Raw genomic sequence first — 19,756 nt, 5'->3', positions numbered from 1 at the left:
TCTTACTTCTTACTTCTTACTTCTTACTTCTTACTTCTTACTTCTTACTTCTTACTTCTTACTTCTTACTTCTTACTTCTTACTTCTTACTTCTTACTTCTTACTTCTTACTTCTTACTTCTTACTTCTTACTTCTTACTTCTTACTTCTTACTTCTTACTTCTTACTTCTTACTTCTTACTTCTTACTTCTTACTTCTTACTTCTTACTTCTTACTTCTTACTTCTTACTTCTTACTTCTTACTTCTTACTTCTTACTTCTTACTTCTTACTTCTTACTTCTTACTTCTTACTTCTTACTTCTTACTTCTTACTTCTTACTTCTTACTTCTTACTTCTTACTTCTTACTTCTTACTTCTTACTTCTTACTTCTTACTTCTTACTTCTTACTTCTTACTTCTTACTTCTTACTTCTTACTTCTTACTTCTTACTTCTTACTTCTTACTTCTTACTTCTTACTTCTTACTTCTTACTTCTTACTTCTTACTTCTTACTTCTTACTTCTTACTTCTTACTTCTTACTTCTTACTTCTTACTTCTTACTTCTAAGTTATTATTTCTAATTTTTTTTTACTTATTTTTTATACAGTAATGTTCCGATTTTGTCAGCTCCCGCTTTTGTCTTCTCCCGATTTTGTCTACCCCCGATTTTATCAGCTTTTTATCCCGATTTGGTCAGCCTATAAATTTTGTTTAACTTTTGTGCTTTTAAACATGATTTATAAAACTTTTCAGTCTGCTTGAAACTTTTCTGATTCTCTGAGGAGAGTTTTTGAATCAAATGATGCCTTCTTGAGAGTAATTCGGCATGAAAATTAGGGTATTTTTATAGTAAAAGTTCAATAGTTCCTAAACAAGCAAAAATAGAGGTATACTACATTGAGCAATGTTGTGTATTTTTACTATTTGTACAACTTTGTAAAACAGGAAAAAGTCATACAACAACTACAAAAACAGCTAAAATAGAAAAACTGATTTTAATGATTTTTCATTTATGAAAAATAGGATTTTTCTATCTTTGCTGAAGATATAGAAGGTTACTGTCTTCAGCAAAATTTCTTGTAATAATTTGCTGTAAAACTTTGCAGAACGCATCAAAGTGTTATATTGAAACTGAAGAAAAATAATTTTTTTATTGCACTTTTAGCGGGATTAATCAAAATTTGAATTCCGCTGGATGATACAACTTTTAAATTTAAGAAACTCTGCCAAAATTTCCAGAAACCTAAAGTTAAGGGGGCATAGTACTTTTTACACCATATTTTTGCCTTATTTCAAATATTTTTTTTCTCGATAACGCGAAAAGCGAATCGATTCGGGTTTTTTGCATTCAAAACATTGTACTTTATACTAATATTTACAATTTTGTTTGAATATGTGAACCTCTTCCCCTCTCCCCTACGGCTCCTTGAACATGATCATTCGAAAAAAACATGATTTACGGTACCATGGATTGGCGCTGGGGGGCTTATCCGATTTGAAAAATTCCAAAACGACATGAAACTATATTAAATTATCTCGTGTTTGACCCATCCTTTTTTTAAAATTCGAACACATAACAAAATGGCGGACATTCAAACATAAAAGTAACGTTTTTAGTCGAAAAAATTGACTTTAAACATTTCTAAAAAATACAAAAATTGTAATATCAAAAAAAGGATGGGTCAAACACTAGATAATTTTGTTGGCTTTAAAACAAAAAAAGAATCATGAGAATTGCTTGAGCCGTTCTTGAGATATTTATGGTACCGACTTTCAAAACCTGGTTTCGAGAAAAACGACGTTGAAGTTTTTATTCGCTGTGTAATCGCTCCAGACATGCGCGGTACAAATAGCTGTAACTATGTCAATTTTTGGAATTCATCGAAATGACTTGAAGCACGTATGGTCAAAATGTTAATCTTTCGAAATAATCAATAAAAAAAATTTCGATTTTTTTAAACTGAAAAAGTACTATGCCCCCTTAAGTTTTCCCGCTCAAAGCTAATGCGCACCAAAAAAGGTTCTGGACCAGTAAGCTGTGCCCGGTTCATTGAGCTTTCAATTCACCAATTGAGAGTTAAAATTTAATTTTTAGTAGAAGTCTTCGATATTGCAAGGTCTTAAATCTTAAATTTTGAAAAAAAATTCAAAAAAAAAATTTGCCGATTTTGTCAGTTCCCCAATTTTGTCAGCCCAAAATTCAACATTGGGCTGACAAAATCGGAACATTTCTGTATTTTGTATATATTTTGTCTATATTTTTCCATACTTTTCCCACGCTTTCTTTATAATTTCTCCATACTTTTTCAATTCTCAATATATTCCTCATGTTTGCTCCGTACTGTCTCCATACTTTTTCCATACTTGCTCCTTGTTTTCTCTCTAATTTCTCCATGTTTTCTCCGTACTTTCCATACTTTCTCGAAATCTGTTTCATACTTTTTGTATACTTCCTCCAAACGTTCTCCATTGTTTCTCTAAATTTTCTCCACTCTTTTTCAATACTTTGCTCGAGCCAATACGTGCTGCTCGAGCCAAAGATGCTGATACCTACTACGATCCTATTGACTCTAACAGCCTCTCCCAGTCGAGATTTGAACATACGTCGAGTGGCTTATTAGACCAGCGTCATACCTCGAAGCCAACTAGGAGGGTACTCCAAAAACTTCAATGGAGAAAATATGGAGAAAATAAGAAAAAAGTGTGGAGAAAGTATGAAACAAGTTTGAAGAAAATATGGAAAAAGTATGAAGAAAATATAGAGAAAGTATGCAGAAAACAGACACTGAGGAAGCCTGCAAGTCGTAGGCGAAATACGTATCTGTCAAGAATAAAATACACATAGTAGAATTAAATTGGATGAGTTTTCTTTTTATTTAATTTCCAGATATTTTCACCATGTTTTTCCGTACTTTCTCCATATTTCCTCCATGCTTTCTCCATACTTCTAAAATCAAACAAAATAGTGCGTAAAAATGCCCGCAGATAGTAAAAATTTCAGAAACCACTGATTGTTTTAAAGATGAAACTTAATTTTTTTTTATTTGTAACTAGCACTAGCGTAATCATCTTAGAATGAGAACTACGGGACTAGGCAAATTTCAAGAACTTTCATCACTCTAATTCTGTCAAACGCAACTCAATAGATGCCATGAACCCAACAGATAGTTGATTTTTTGCACGTAAAGAATATAGCACAATTATTCGATAATTTTTCGATTCAAATAACATCAGCCCAATTACTGTGTCAAACAGTTTTACTAGACATGGCAATTCCTTACAGTTAGTAAGCACATTTCAATATACAGCAGTTCCCCGAATAAGGCGGCAGCTGGTGCTGTACGCCCACGGTGATTTTTTAATTATTTATTAAACGATAAAGTTGCCACCACCCACCACAGTTCCACCCATTGCCTTATTCGGGGGATTCCTGTAAAAGATTGAGAACAGTAAAGGTCCCATATTACTTCTTTGAGGTTTCCGGAATTTTTAGTTAATCTGTACAACTGACAGCTTGGTAATTAGTTTTGGGTTAACAAGGTAGGATTTCAACCATTTAACAAAGTGTGTAGAAGCACCCAATTCATTTATTTTAGCCAACACTAATTTGTCATCAACATGGTCAAAAGTTGGTTACTGGGAGGCTTACAAATATCAATCTACGGACCGAATTATTAGAAAAGAAATCATCAGACTGCCAAAAACAATTGATGAGCACCGACCCTAATCGAGAGGAAACTGCATGGATATTAAGATAAACACTGAGATAAGGGAGCTTGAAAATTTATTCAAAATTATTAAAACAATCGAATTCAACAGAAATTAACAAAACATTGCTATCATTATGAAATTTCCTGAAATTGTGTCAAAAACAAGCCTTTTCGCCAGGACCAATAACCGTTTTAAGCACGGTTGAATCTGTTGAGTTCTGGTGCGCAAATGAAATCTTTCATGTCAAAATTCTCAATCAAATTAAGCAGCTCTATAAGGAGAAAAATTCATGTTTCTTGCACTTCTTAGAATACCGTACGAGCACACAGGCACAACCATGCTGAGTCACAGTTTTTTGTCTAAATATTTGAACAAGCATTGCTCCCCAAACAAAATGTTTAACAATCATGACATCATGTTATGTTTTTCTGTTTTTAAACGCATAGATGTTGTGAAAGAAAATGAGATGAAGAAGTTGAACTCATTGAACAGGTTCACCAAAGTTAGATCGAAGTTTTGGCAAATATGCAATTTTTTCCCAGCAAACATTTTTGCTAAATAATTGCTTAATAAGCGCTTGATTCCTGAACATTGGCTACAGAACGATTGAATAATCTACTATTCAAATAAAATGTTTGTTGGGTCTAGTAGTAATAATGAGCTAAAAAATAAATCAAAAATCATATTAATTAATCCGTTGGAGGGTGATTTATTTTTTAACAGCATTTAATAACCGTTGTTGATTGATGTGGATTTAATCGGATGAAACAGGATTCTTCACTACACAGGTGAAAAAAGCGGATAAAAAGAATTAATCCATAAACACAGGCATTAGAATGGTGGTAATACTACTGATAAAGGAAGCCTATAACATTTTAAAAAAGAGAATGTGATGTTGTTTTTTCGGTAACTTATTCGAAACTTTAATTTTTCAAAAAAGTATGAGAAGTGTTAATTACGTAAAAGAATCAGAAACATCTATTGGTTCAAAGAGAACCGACAACGAAATGACTTATTTTATCTTGATCTTGAAAAATCCATGAAAATTTAATTCTATTGAGCAAACTTCCTCGTCTTAAATTAAATATGAATGTGTCAGCCATAAAATTTAAAAGTATTCATTTTGAACTCAAGACTGAGAGATTCTGTATAATCCTAAAATAGACCCCGAGAGTTTACACTTCAGTTAACCATTACCAACCATGCGACTCCATTCAAATATGTACAATGGAAACGCATGATATCCCGTCGTCGCGCCCCTTTCGGAGGCTATGTTTTCATTTACTTTTTAACTTTCTATAACGGGTGTGACAGCATATCGTATTAGCATTAGGTGCTTGATTGATTAACTAACTCGTGTTCAGTTAGCGACTACATTACATAAATTATTGATGTAATACGTTTTCCGACTGGCTTGCAATCAATATTCTTCTTCTTCAAGCGTGTTTATCATACCCCAAAGCATTACGCATTCGTTCTCTGCTACCACGGTTACCTTACACGTGCTATAAAAAGAGAGCAGCTGCAGAAGTGTAACAAATGTTTCCATTTTCGTGTGCTAATCTGCCTGTTTCTTTTTCGTCCCCATCTCCCCATCTATCTTCTAGGTAACCATAGACATCCCGTACGCTTCACCGCCACAAGGAATCAAATATTTTACTATCGTGGGACCACATATCGACTGTATGGACGAGCAATATCTGGTGCGTTAGCTACAATACTTTAGTATTACATATGATGGTGAAAAATGAAGGAACCATTTGTGCTCCTCCACGGGATTATGTTGGGGTTCTCTGAATTTCTTTTCCTTCCCTAACCTTTTTCTACCTTTCCATCCTACACAGAAACCAGTTTCGGCACAGGACAATACGGTGAGATTCTGGTTATGTTGTGCCAAAGGACCCGTCACGCTAAGGTGAGTGTAGCCAATCTACAATCAATCTAGTGAGTAACAATTCATACCAGAAAGGGTTTATCTGCAATTTCTGTGGAAAATCAATCACAAACATTGAAATGTCGCATTACAATAGAATGGAACAGAGATCAATGATTTAATTAAATCGATTTTTCAAAGGTCTGGAAGTTTGCCAAAGTGTCGGGATATACAACACAAATTATTATTTCAGCAGCATACAATTTATACACAGTCAATAGCACTTGTGTCAACGGTGAAGCTTTTATAGCTCTTGTGTTCAAGTAGGGTGACCAAATTGCCTAACGCAGTCCGGGGATTGTCACATTTTCGTCTGAGTTGGCCCAGCATTTACTTTCTAACCCCTAGTCGTAGAACAATACAAGTGCTATGAGAGTGACCTAGTTTTTTCTTCTATTCCAATATGGTCACCCCAACAGTCAGTGGTGGGTCAACACGCGAAACGCGCCAGACAAATATAAACGAACCCGCACGTATTGGCATATCGTTTCCGAGCCAGTACATAACCACGTAAATACGCGACAGTAAATCTTTTTATACCCCTCTAGTCCGTTTGATTAAATTAGAAACATCAAGGCCAAATTTTACATGGCCTCAATGTGACAACATAACTGTTGCATTATTATGTTCTCCGGCAGCTTTCACAGCGAAACAATGAAATCGCATTAATGCGAAGGATTGTTAAGTGTTATCAACTGTCCGTATCATGTTCAGGAAGCGCGAGTAGTGGGATTACAACACTATTTGAGATTTATTATTTAACATCAATAATCTATACTTGATTTGACCTTTTAAGGTGCAGTAATCTTTATTTCAATAATATTAGTTGAGAGTTCGTTCTCCAAATTTAGCCGCACGGCAATCGCAAAGGGAATCGATCAAGCTAGAGATAACCAGAAGACGCATCCGTTACCATTTGTTACGCTCTTATCAAGTTGCTTAAGGCATGATTCAGCACACAATATTCTGTTACTGTCACTGACATGGTACGCATGAGTAGCTTCGGAAGAGATGCTTTATATTTATTTAAATGCGAAATTTGAATGAGGGATAAATCCAATCTGAACAGTATAAAATAAACTTAGCAACGTCGATTTCAATGATTACAACTTATATATTTGGTTGACTTTGCTAGTTTGATAACTATAATCCATACCATCGCGTGCTTTCTTGAAATCATTCACTCGTACGGAACAAAACCATCAAACCGGCACACATCAACCGCATTTGAAATTCAATTTAACGGTGAAAATTACAACACTATGGGGGCGCATAATTACCTACATCGTAAACTACCACGTGCCCACATCGCATTGCATCACATCGGGATGTGAGTGAGCATGCGAAATTTTATGCAAAACTTCACCGCTGCTGCTGCGCTGCGCTCGGGTAGGAATGCAAATCGCACAGAAGAAACATGTTAATCATCATCGCTAGCTAGCAACACGTTCCGAATAAAACCAGTTTCATTCCGTTCGTTTCGCAGCTGCTCCCTGGATCGGACGGCTTTTTGCTGCGGTGAAACAGTCAAGCTCAAAACCGTCATCGACAATCAGGGCGAGAAAGGTGTGACACTGAAAGCACGGTTGGTACAGTTTTGCGAGTTTTTAGTCGAGCGAGGCGTGCTCAGGGTAACCAAAGAGGTCCAGCATTTGGTGCTCGAGCATAAGGGCGAACCTGTTGCGTCCAGGGACCAGCAGGATACCTGTGCCAGCCTGAGGATACCGACCGTTCCCACTACGCTGGTGGGCGTTAGCCGACTGGTGCAGATTTACTACACGCTTACGGTGAGTATGTTCACGAATAACGTGATGACATCCAATGTGATGCCCATTACCTACAGCTTTCCGACTCGGTAGGTAAATATGATTGGACCGCAGAGTCAGGCTGCATTTTGGTGGTTACGCGGTGGTTCGACAATGAAAAAGTGTAGCCCCATAATAACATCTGCAACTTGGCACGTACGGTTGTTCTCCTAAAAACGAAAACATTTGCATTCAAAGCATAAGTCCCATTTTACTGTCAACAAAACAGCAACACAAAAAAAGATTTTACATATCAAAACGACCAGCACTTGACGGCTCATTGTAACACAATGTTGACATTATTTCAGAATACATTTTCCTCATTAGCATCACGACCAACATTTTCGCTTAGAAATTATCATATTACAAATGTGGTTAGTTACGATTTCTTGCCAGTTTAACATTTTCTAAATGCCAGCAATGGGTGCCTATCTAGTAATACGCTTTCTAAGTAAAAGTCAACTTGCTCGTCATTATACGAAAAATGCTTGTAAATAAATATATCAATTTAGTGTACTTATTTTATATTTTCTCTGTCTACTGTCAGGCCTGCTTGGAATTTGAAGATTCAAAAGATGATCTACATATAAACTTTCCCATCACCATCGGTACGGTGCCATTTCGAATACCAAACAGCAATCTGCAACCACACATAGGATATGGTAAGATTATATTGATTTAAATGATTCAACGGTGGTTTGGAACCAGCTAATTAATAATATATCGATATTTGTATCGTAATTGTCCAAGAAGTCTAAATTAAAGTAATAACCTGCCTCACTTTAAGAGTTTTATATAGTTTTACCTACTTATAGGGTAAGTGTAACTTAGTGGAGGTAGTACCAATAGTGATGGTACTTGAATAAAATACGCCCATAATGAGATAAAATGCAATTATGCATCTAAGTAACATATACAATATAATGTGCACCTGAGTTATACGGTTCGCTTGAAAAAATGTCTTTTCTCTTATCGGGAAACAAAATTTGCAGAAATATTCCGCTGGTTTCCGATTCTGCAAATCAGCCAGCAGGCTATACAAATCGGCTGCTATTTCAACAAATCCCTGGCTTTCAAGTGGAAGATAATGTCACCGTTAATCAACTATTTTACAAGATACTTGCGTAAAAATTGGTCAAAGAGGAAGCAGTTCACACAGTAAAAAACGGATGCTAATTGTGTCCCGTAACGTTGGGATGTGTCCAATTTAAAAAATTTAAATCTTTCGAGCATACAATTTACTTACTTCTTCAGTGACAATCCGTTTATCGAATCCATCCCAAATTCAGGATACGTCTGCACGTTTCTCGGTCTTGGGCTACCGCTCTCTAGTCGCTCCTAATACCCGCTGCTCTACCATCCACGCCGTCGGCCTCTGTCGGATTCTCTGCTAAATATTGTTTTCGTTGGTCTCTCATCCGGCATCCTTGCTACGGGGCCAGCCTATTGTAGCCTGCCGTATTTTAATCGCTTGACAATATCCGCAACTTTGTATACTTAGTATATTTCGTAATTCAGGCGCCTGCGCCACACTCCTGCGTCTAATATGCAGCCAAGAATTGAACGCTGGATCTTACGCTCGAAAACTCCAAGAGCTCGTCGGTCGCTCTATTTCAACGTCCACACTTCGTGGTCGTAGAGTAGCACCGGAAGAATTAGCGTCTCATAGAGCGCGAATTTTGCACGGAGTTGCAGGCTATGGAACCTCAGCTGGCTACGTAATCCGTAGAAGGCCCTGTTGGCAGCCGCTATCCGCCTTTTTACTTCACGACTCACATCGTTGTCAAATGTCACTAACGTACCAAGGTAAACAAATTCGTCGTCCACTTCAAAAGTATCTCCATCTCTCACCACTGAGTTCCAACACGCTCTCTACGAGCCACCAGCTTATGATATTTCGTGATGATGGTATGGCTTCTCTGCCCTTCGAATAGTACCTTCCAATGCAATGCTGAACAGTAAATTCGGTAGTCCTTCACCTTGCTTCAAACCATCTAAAGTCACAAACGAGTCCGATATCTCACCCGCTTTGAACCATCAAGAGTAGCACGTATCAGCCTAACCAGTTTCGTTGGAAAACCATGTTCAAGCATAATCTGCCAGAGCTTTTCGTTTTCGTTTAACTGAATCGTACGTCGCCTTGAAATCTGTAAACACATGTTGAGTCTGCAAGTTGAATTTATCGAGGATCTGTCGCAAGGTGAACATATGGTCCGTCGTGACACGTCCCTCTCGAAAACCGCACTGGTATTCGCCAACAAATGTTTTCTACAACGGTCTCAGACTGAGAAATAGGATGCGGGAGAGAATTTTGTATGCAGAATTGAGGAGAGTAATGCCTCAGTAATTGCTGCATTCGAGTAGATTGTCCTTTTTGTAAATAGGGCATATGAGACCTTCCAACCAGTCCGAAGGTAGTTCCTACTCAGCCCATACCTTTAATATAACCTGATGGATTGCACAATACAGCCGGTCGCTCCCGATTTTCAAAAGTTCGTCGGGGAGACCGTTCTTTCCAGCCTCGTCCAGAGTTTGTGGATTCACAGCTTGTCCATCATCATCAATTGATATCCTGTTTCTGTTGACCGCTCCATCTTGTTCACCATTCAACAATGCATTGAAATGTTGATTCCAACGCCTAGCCACCTCCGATCTTTCGGTAATCAGGTTCCCCTCCTTTCCGTTGCACATAACAGGAGTTGGCACGCTCCGGTTCCTGATTCCGTTGATCGTATTAAAGAAGCTTCTCGTATCGTGGCTCTCGAAGCAATTCTCCGTCTCCGCAAGAACGCGATCCCAGTGCTGGCATTTTTTACAATGGTGAAGTCTCTTTTCAGTAGCTCTGCTCTGGCACGTAACCGTTGCAGACAATATGTGATTTCTGGCTCAATTCTTCTCATCAGTCACTCGTTGGCACTCTGCGTCAAACCACTCACTGGAAGTAAATGCAGCAGTGGTACTCAACATTTCCCGCGCTGTAGTACTGATCACGTCGTGGATGTGCCTCCACTGTTCGTTCAGGTTCTCTCCGAGTTGTTCACCAGTCTTCCGAGAGTACTCTGCAGCAACTACCGCCACTGATATCCGCCGAATGTTCAGTCGTATCTACCTCGTTGGTTTCGATTTGAATACATTGGACAACTGGGCGCGGATCTTGCTTACTACGAGATAGTGGTCCGGGTCGACGTTCTCGGAAGGATCCCACATATGCGACATCAAAAAGTTCCAGCCATAAACCAGAACGTGGTCGAACAGAGAGTAGGCCTCTCCATTGGGGTGTTTCCAGTTTTGCGTCGTGCAAAATAGGTACTACAGATAGCCATTCCTCTGGCTCCAGCGAAGTTGATTAACCTCAGGCCATTGATGTTTGTGCTCTAGGATGGAAGGTTTCTCTACTAATAATGGGACGAAAGAACACTTCCCGTCCGACCTGTGCATTTATATCCAAGATGACTATCTTTATGTCATGTCTTGAGCACTCTCCATGTGTCCTAACGAGAAGATCATAGAACTCCTCTTTTACGTCATCGAGTTTGTCGTTCGTCGGTGCGTAGCTGAAATTTATCAGGCTGAAGTTAAAGAATTTGCCATTAATCTTTAACACGCTTAGGCGGTCATTGATGGGCCTCTACCTAATGACACGACACGCTTCATTTGTTTTCCATGTAATGCGAATCCGACTCCATGCTCTGCTTTATTGCCGTCAGTGTAGTAGATGTGATACTTGAATGTCGTGCCCGCAATAGGATGTACTGCGCCCAAAACGCGTTGTCTCGTCTTCGGCCACTTCCTCACTTCCTGGATGGCTGCAACCTCGACCTTCATCTTCTGCAACTCTCTTGCCAGGATACCCGCGCGTGCCGGTTCAAGTAGAGTCCTGACATTCCAAGAACCAAGTTTCCAATAGTCGATAATTGCAGGTACGCAAAGTACCGGTGTTATGCATGACTTCTGCCCAATGTTGATAAAAAAAAAACAAACATTTCCTATACCTTCCTATAGCATCTTACTACCAGTCATCCGAGAGCCCTGAGAAGTGATTTGATACCGTACGAGAGCCAGGAACAGAATATTTTTGCGACATTTCAATTCGAAAAAATTAAATTTCGCAAAATGAACGCAATAAATAAAAACAATGTTTACCAACTATTTATTGGTTCAGGTGTCAAACGTTATATTGCGATTAGCGATAAACACAGAAGAAACTGAGATGGATACGAGAATAAGGTTGCTGTGTTGAGTAAATTTATTGTCGCGCAAAATTCAGCTGTTTCCAAAACGTACAATATGCGTTACGAACTAACGACATCTGTTGTATTCAAAAGAGAAACATTGATAGTTTCAAGTATACTCTCACGCATGGCGCATGATGAAACACGTGCGCCAACTTCTTTTATTTATTATCAGAAACTAGAGGCAGTGTCCTATAGCAAGTGAATCTTATAGGGCAATATCAGGCGGGCTTTATGGGGGCCCGTACTACTAAGAAGTAAATATTCACTCTCCAACAAACCGCTGTCCCATGCTCTCCCACCGCTGTCACCATATGTAGTTCCTACTACATCAATTCGGTATTAAAAACTATTAACTGTTATTAACTGGATTTATTAAATTTAATAATCTTTCTCAGTTTAACACTTAACGTACTTTTCTACTTAAAACAACTGCTCACTTTAATTACGAAAAAACTAACTCCCTATCACTATTCATAGTTAAAGAACTCTGCTACCCTATATTATACGTAAAGAATTCCCTTGCCCGCACTGTTGCCGCCGGATTTACATCACCATTAATCTTCTTCGTAAGAAGTACTAGAACATTCCTACTTAGAGCATTCCTACCAGCTGTTGAGAAAAGAGAGAGTAAAGCGAGACCCTATGTTACTTGAGTTTTACGTTGCGCACGAACTCAACATGTGGTAGCTCATGAGAGTAGTCCACAGTCGTGGACAACAAACAGACGATTGCACCTGGGAGTGGTAAGGTAAATGATAAATGAAATTAAACTACCGTCGCGGAAACTTTTCTGTTGAACTTGAGATTAAAGTCCGCCGCTCACTCTCCAACAAATCCTCCAGAATGGTCGGAAAGCGAGCTCACGCATCATATTTTCGTGAATTTTAGGGCAGCATGTGATTGACTCAAGCGCTTTTGGCAGATAATGTTCAAGAACGGTTTCCCGAATTAATCAATTCGGCTGATTGAAGCTACCCTAGAGTGAGTGATGTGCTGCGTGTTTGTTCCTGGGGCACTCTTGGGTCATTTAGAATCGCACAGAAGATACCGGCAGAAGGATGAGACTAAAAACAGGTTTCTAACATCGGCGGAACTAGGGGAGGCTCATTAGTACTTAAGTGAAAGATTACGTACAGATATACATGCTAAAATATCGTATTTGATGTGCAATATTGGCATATCCGGACTATTTTGGAGGCGATATACGTGATTAGGAATAATTATAAGCGTTACGACTATGTATGTATTTATATACGATAATATCCAATGAAGCGCGACTCGCTTCGTAATGCTATACGATTTTGTGCTGAAAATCGTATGTATGTCAGTTGTTATCATTATACGATAGAAAATCAAGCTTTAATTATGCTTTAATTATGCTTAATCAAGCTTTAATTATGATTTCGAATTTACTAGGAGATATTTGCGATAATTTTCGTACATTGATATACGAGTTGGTGCTAGCTGGGGAGCATTATAGCACCATAATTAAGATACAGCAACACTTTATTCAGTAAAATTGTAGGCAATAACTAGTTCTACAAATGTCCCATAGATAGTTTTGTCAAATTTGGTTCGGCTAAGACGATATTTATTTATTTCGTCAACCGATGTAGACTAGTATAATATATACAATTTTCTGGTATACTGGCAAATCAAACAAAATTGAGCCAAAATTATCGAACTACCCTTGTCACCGCCGACAACTGTCCCTCTAATTTTCCAAGAATATTTTGCTGAGTCAGTATCACGAATCAGCTTATTAGTACCGCTTTGCACTACCAGAACCAGAGCTTCCTGCACTGTTTATTTGTTTCACCAGGTTGAAACTACTCATCCTAGAGCCTAGAAGCCGCCAGACTGCCAGGGTTTTTGAACTTTCAAAACTTCACAGAAGCTTTAGATTGAACTTCAACTGCCGGAATCTGGATCTCATCATGGTAACGATTTCGACGTTGCCTCTTGCCTCCGAATCGAAATTTTATAGTTAAGTTTTTGCTAGAAAGATTATGCATAGAAGCTTCATCGACTGTGGCGTCAAATTAACATGAATCATTGGGATTGGATCCATCCAATATGCGCCACTTTATCGGTAGTCAGATTATCAAAGGATGCGCTTGTGTTTGTGGCCATGTAGTCTAGACGCAACAGTTTGTCGGTATTCGGAATTATCAACATCGTTCCTCGCCACGGAAAGACTTAAAGAAACTTATTACTTAACACTAGATATACCAGACCAGTCATTTTGACTGGTCGTGCAATTTCATTTTGAAATTTCTATAACATCTAACATTTGATTTTAGAAACGATGTTATGACTTTTGTAGCTATAAGTAGAGAATACATTTTATGAACTTAATGTTACTTTATCTATATTAGTAACAAATATCATTTTTGTTTTTGCCATTTATACCATCACCAGTCAAAATGACTGGTGCAAGATTTTATGAAGAAATGTAGCATTTCGGGAGAACGGTGAGTCCGAAGCATGAAATTATTCAGTGAAATGCCGTTCCTAATGGTTCTTGGCCATTTTTGTAGAGTTTTGTCAAGAGTCGGTCCTTTTCGGCGGTTCTATTCTTCAACTGACCGATTTCTCGCCGGATATCTTTGAGATCGGAAGTCGAAACGCCCTTAGGCTCTCATACGTTCACTTTTGCTCCATTTCCTTTTGCTATATCAGCAATTGAGATCCATATCAAATAACTGCTTCCACTCACCAACCACTATGCGCTCGTTTGTGGCCAGGTTTCCTTGCTCGTTCTTACACATATCAGGCCTCGGTGTGTATCCTTTACGAGATCGGTTCACCTTCTCATAGAACTTGCGCATCTCACTAGCCTGAAATAGTGGTTCTAGCTCTCCTTCTGGCGTTTTGTGGCCTCACTGATGGCCGAACGTATCCTGCTACATTTATCTTCGAGGGTCGAAGCACCTGGCCACAGAGGAAGGCGCATAGTATGCGCGTAGTTCTCATCACATTCCGGGTTGTCTAATTATCGATTGTTTAACCGAGGGTGGATTTGTCGTGAGGTATATACCGTCGATAATTTTGAGCGCACGTGTACTGCTACTAGGTAATGATCTGAGTCGATATCCGTACCCCGTAGGGAGCGTACGTTGGTGATATTCGAGAAAACCCGACCTTCGATGAGAATATGGTCGATTAGGTTCAATGTTAGTTGGTCAGGTGATCTCCTGGTGGTTTCGTAGATAATTTCTATGTGGGGAAAGAATGTGTTTCTGATCCCCAGGCCTCGGGAAGCTGCAAAATTGATGCATCGCTGGCCGTTATCACTTTGTTATCACATTGCTTCCCGTCGATCTGATCGTTCATGACCCCAATGACGATTATATCCCGTGGCGAGTACTCGAGCAGCTATCGTATGTTGCCTCCAGCTGGACATAGAACGTTTTTTTCTCGTCGTCGGGTCTACCTTCGTGTGGCCAGTGCACGTTTATGACGGTGTAGTTGAAGAAGCGGCCTGTTATCCTCAACACACATATCCTCTCCCGATTCTGCACTTTGCCCATTACCCGTCCCCAACTCGTTGGTTGCTCCGCCGTTCTGGCAAAATTGGGCCTTGCCGCCACGGATCCCCCAAACCTTCCCGCCTTTGCGACAGATCTCCTGTAGTGCCACAATGTCGAACTTTTGCGGTTCTAACTGAACGAGCAACACTCTGTCACCATCCGCGAAATTTGGTTTTACAGTTCCAGGTAGGAAGCATCCATTCCAAATCTTTGTTTCATCGCCTGTCCATGCTAAATGTTTCGAGTTGAATTTTCTTGATTTTTCGTAATATTTTAGATATGAAAAGCTTGCTTACTAAGGCTATGCTGCCGAGTCTCATGATGGGGCTGTTATCGTATAGTGCCGAGACATGACAGTGCTTCCTTGCCTGTCGGCACACGACTTTAATTTCCACCAGGGTTGGTTACCACACCTCTGCTAAGGTTGCTCGTATTCCGGCTGGTACGGTAATCAGCCTATTTTGGACCCCATCTGTAGCTGTACATAATTTGGACACTTACAGCAAAATCAAATGAAAGTGTCCAAATTATGTACAACTACAGATGAGGTCCAAAACAGGTTGGTTACCCTACCACGAGGAGGTGGAGATACAAGTTGTTGGATAAGAGGCTAAGGACCACTATAAGGTTTGTGTTGCACATTATTCAGTCGTTCACCAACCGTTTTTTATCCACCAGTCATTTTGACTGGTTTTGGTATAAATAGGTATATTAAAAATACTGGTATATCTAGTGTTAAATAGAGGTTTTCCGTCAGATCATACCCCTCCTTTTCTTATTTTTTCTCGAAAGTACTCCCAATACGAGTGACAATGGTGCAAAAATATATTTTTTTCGTTGACTCTAGAATTTACTACGATTTTTTAAATAATGCAAATTGCAAGAATGTTGAGTTTCTTTTCACCAAATCACGAATGTTGAGTTTTAAAAAATTCGTTTCGGCTGCACTGCTGGTCAAAACTTCCAGATTTTCTGGCAGCATTGCACAACAGTTTTTGACATATGTGTATCAGCGGTAGAGTGAAAAGGACAAAACGAATGAAAAGCTAATGATTACCTTCTTTTTCATTTCGTTTGTTGCTTGCCACAAGAGTAAAGAGTGGCACAAATGGTTTCGAAGTGGTGAAAATAGAGGACACTGGTACAAAAAGGCATGTAATACATCCGAGAAGTGACGGATTGAAATATACTTATTTTAGTTTTCCATTTCTACAGTAGTTAGAGGTTTTAATAAAGAAAGTTTTATATGGGTATCATTTCTAAGAGTTAAAACCGAACATTTAGTGAAAAAAAAATTTTTGACGGAAAACCTCTATTATGCTGGCCAGGTCCAGACAACTGAACTTGTGTGAGCAATTGAAAAATTCTGGTCCTGCCCTACAACCTCCCGGTAAAATATATATTAGAAGCAGAAATCCCGAAGCTTTTGGGCTTCTCTTTGCTACCCTAAAGTGTTTCGGATTTCATTAATGCTGTTACGTTCAACCGATTCGCAATGCATCGGTGTATTGTGGATGTCAGAGCAGCATGACCGAACGTTAATGAGTGAATCGTTGTTCAGCTGATGTTCCACCCCTTGCTCATGAAATTATTCAAATAAATTTCGGTACCCCACCGGCTTTGTTAGCAGCTAGTTATTTGTTTATCACATTAAAAAGAAATTGAGACTGATCGATTCAGCAGTTTCCGAGATATCCATTTCGAAAATAAAACTTAAAATTTTGATATTTTAAAAATTGCAACTGCATTAAGTTTTCTCCTCGCCGGAAATTAGCTAGTAGTCAATACAAATAAATTATTTTACGCAATCTACTTTATTTAGTAACTACTTACTTCAATCAAGTTATAAAACGGTATCCCTGCTTTTCTCCGTTAACAAACACTCAAACAACCTCTATCATCTATTCCGCACAGAAGTGGCCGTCGATCACGTGGAAGGTGGCATTTACATCGGGCCGGAATTTCTCCTGGGAGAAGTATACGATGGCTGTAACGTTAGCGATAACGAGTATCACGATGTGGCTCCGCTGTACCGTCCGGTGTACCTGACAGTGGTTCGCAGTTCTCAGCAAATAGCGGCCGGCCGAGCGGCCGGAAGAGGCAACCGAAAAAAATCGTCAGTCGATATCGAAATCGTCGACATTCACCGAAAGCGGTGCAGTTTATCCGAAGAGAAAGCATAACAGTAGGTAGCTGTCGATGTCTAGAAGCCAGTCGGTGCTAAGCACTTCTCGTTCACAAACCACTAGCACACCCGCGGTTACCGTAATACCCGCCCGCCTCGCCAAACAACTTCGCATCATACCGACCGACAAAGCAGCAGTATAGCAATACACATGTTTAGGAACGTGTTCAACGATGTGTTTACAATTCCCGGTGGTATTTCTTACATTTGCTATTCGCGTAGTGTAGCACAGTAACGTGTGTCACGATAATTTTTGGAGGAACATAATATCAATTACTAGAGCTTTAAAGCATGTGCCAACGTTTCTATAGGCTCAGCGTGTTTCGTAGGATGTCATACCGTATGGTTATTTAAGTGTGCTAACAAATGTGCGATGAATGTATCAATTCCATTATGATCAATACGTACGAGTGCAAATAACGGAACTAAGTTGCATTGGTTTCATGTTCAAACTTATCCTGCTAGAAAAATACTGTTGAATGTAATACAAACAATTTTATGATAGAAACCGATCATACCTACAACATTAGAATAATGATTTATAAGGCCACAAACTACAAGAGTAAACTTATTATAGTTTTTGTTTAGAAAACAAATGAAAAGTCATATTCCAAAACGACACTAAAAGATTTATGAATGAAAATGTTGAATATAATTATTAATGTAGTAGCTGTGAATAACGACCAAATGTTACTCAAAAATATTTCTGAGGCAGTGCGTAAATCTTTAAATATTGTCGACTAAGAAATAAAAATAAAAGTAGTTTTTCGGTACTCGGTTCACAACTTTCCTATAGATTTATGTTTTTCAACAGAATAGTTTCACTTTTTTATTAAGTAATTCCAATTTAGTTCTGTTAAAATTGTAGAAAAAGTATCGTAAGATTTCACGTTTACATCATTTGCGAAACATTAAAAGTGTAAAAGCGGTTTCCCATGGTAATAATCTTATGCGAATAAAGTTATTGAATAAAATTTAATGTAACAATCGTTAAAAAAAAAATGAATAAAAACTTACGGAGGATCTTAAAATACTTGGAATAGATACGAAAACTTCAATTGGCCCACGAAATCCGAGGCAATACCCCCGAAATCAAATGCGTTAAGCCCATCATCAAAAAACTTTGTTATTAATGCATAGAATGTAATCCGAATTTCCTGGAATTCTCTAAATTACGAACTGAATCTAGAGATCAATTTGAAACTATTCAGTTTTTGGCTGTCGTCTTCAATGGCCACTAAATACTGCTACTCTGGCATTCTCGTTAGTACCACACAATATGCTAGTGCCACGAAATCGTCGTCCTTAAGGTCCTTGGCTATTGAACCATTCTTAGTTATTACTTGGTTATGATCTGTCTTTGGTTTACCTCCTATTCACTGTCCTTGCGGACTGCTGAGCTGTCCTCAAGGTACATCCGATTTTCTTTGCCATTCGTTCGTTGACGGCAAATTGCTGAATTCGGTCTGCTTTCAACAATGAAGAACGGAAACTAAACAGAAACGAATGCAGACGAAAATTCCCCGCTTTTCTACAAAAAGTTTTCCGATATACTTTTCCATGAAACAACATTCCATCAAATCTTGTTTGTCACTAACTACGATCCGCTTTCTGAGCTTTCGCTAAATGTTATTAATGTGAGTGATTTTTTTACCAGCCGAGAGATTCATTTTACTCGGTCCTCTTCGCTAATTCGTTGAGCGTCTCGACACACGCAAGTCGGTTTCAACATGGTCGAGCCATATAGCACGTTGGGCCCCTCTATTCCTGATGCCGGTGGGGTTCATGAAGAGAACGGATTTCACTGCACAGTCGACCGGCATCCTTGCGACGTGGCCGGCCCATTGTAGTCTCCCAACTTTCGCCAAGTGTACGATGGAAATCTCTTCAAGCAGTGCCTGTAGCTCGTGATTCATATGCCTCCGCCACTTTCCGTTTGTACTCCGCCAAAAATAGTCCGCAACACCTTTCGTTCAAATACGGCAAGTGCACATATGTCTTCCGTAAGCAAAATTACTGTCCCAAGTCCGTAGAGGACTACCGGTCTGATTAGCGTTTTGTACATCGTCAGCTTTATGCGGCGGCGTATGCTCCTTGATCGAAGTGTCTTGCGAAGGAAAAAGTAGGCTCGATTTCCAGTTTGAATGCGTCGTTGGGTCTCCTTACTCGTATTATTGTCAGCGGTGACCAGAGATCCCAAATCCGTTTTTAGACTGACGTAGATTGCGTCCGCCGTCCAAAGGTTTCTAGTAAAGATGTGAGTGATGCGATGATCCAAAGAGCTAGCTCTGAGTGGGATACCTGATATTCTTTCCATGAAATGCACCGCAGAATTGGTTGCTCCTCTTCGACAAAGTCTTGGGCCTGTTC

General features: G+C 39.1%; 1 protein-coding gene across 1 annotated transcript in view; it reads left to right on the top strand.

The window, feature by feature from the left end:
* LOC128740606 (arrestin domain-containing protein 3-like) overlaps window positions 1-17,384 on the top strand; it is a 29,027-nt gene extending 11,643 nt beyond the window's left edge. The window contains exons 4-8 of the mRNA XM_053836167.1: window positions 5,303-5,398; window positions 5,540-5,610; window positions 7,115-7,415; window positions 7,981-8,095; window positions 17,116-17,384. Of these exons, the coding sequence (XP_053692142.1) occupies window positions 5,303-5,398; window positions 5,540-5,610; window positions 7,115-7,415; window positions 7,981-8,095; window positions 17,116-17,384 (852 nt within the window). The remainder of the gene's footprint in view (window positions 1-5,302; window positions 5,399-5,539; window positions 5,611-7,114; window positions 7,416-7,980; window positions 8,096-17,115) is intronic.
* Window positions 17,385-19,756: the final 2,372 nt, after the last annotated feature.

This window comes from Sabethes cyaneus, chromosome 3, assembly GCF_943734655.1.
Source record: "Sabethes cyaneus chromosome 3, idSabCyanKW18_F2, whole genome shotgun sequence".
NCBI lineage: Eukaryota > Metazoa > Arthropoda > Insecta > Diptera > Culicidae > Sabethes > Sabethes cyaneus.
Note: the sequence above shows the minus strand (reverse complement) of the source record. Positions and strands in the feature narration are given on the sequence as shown.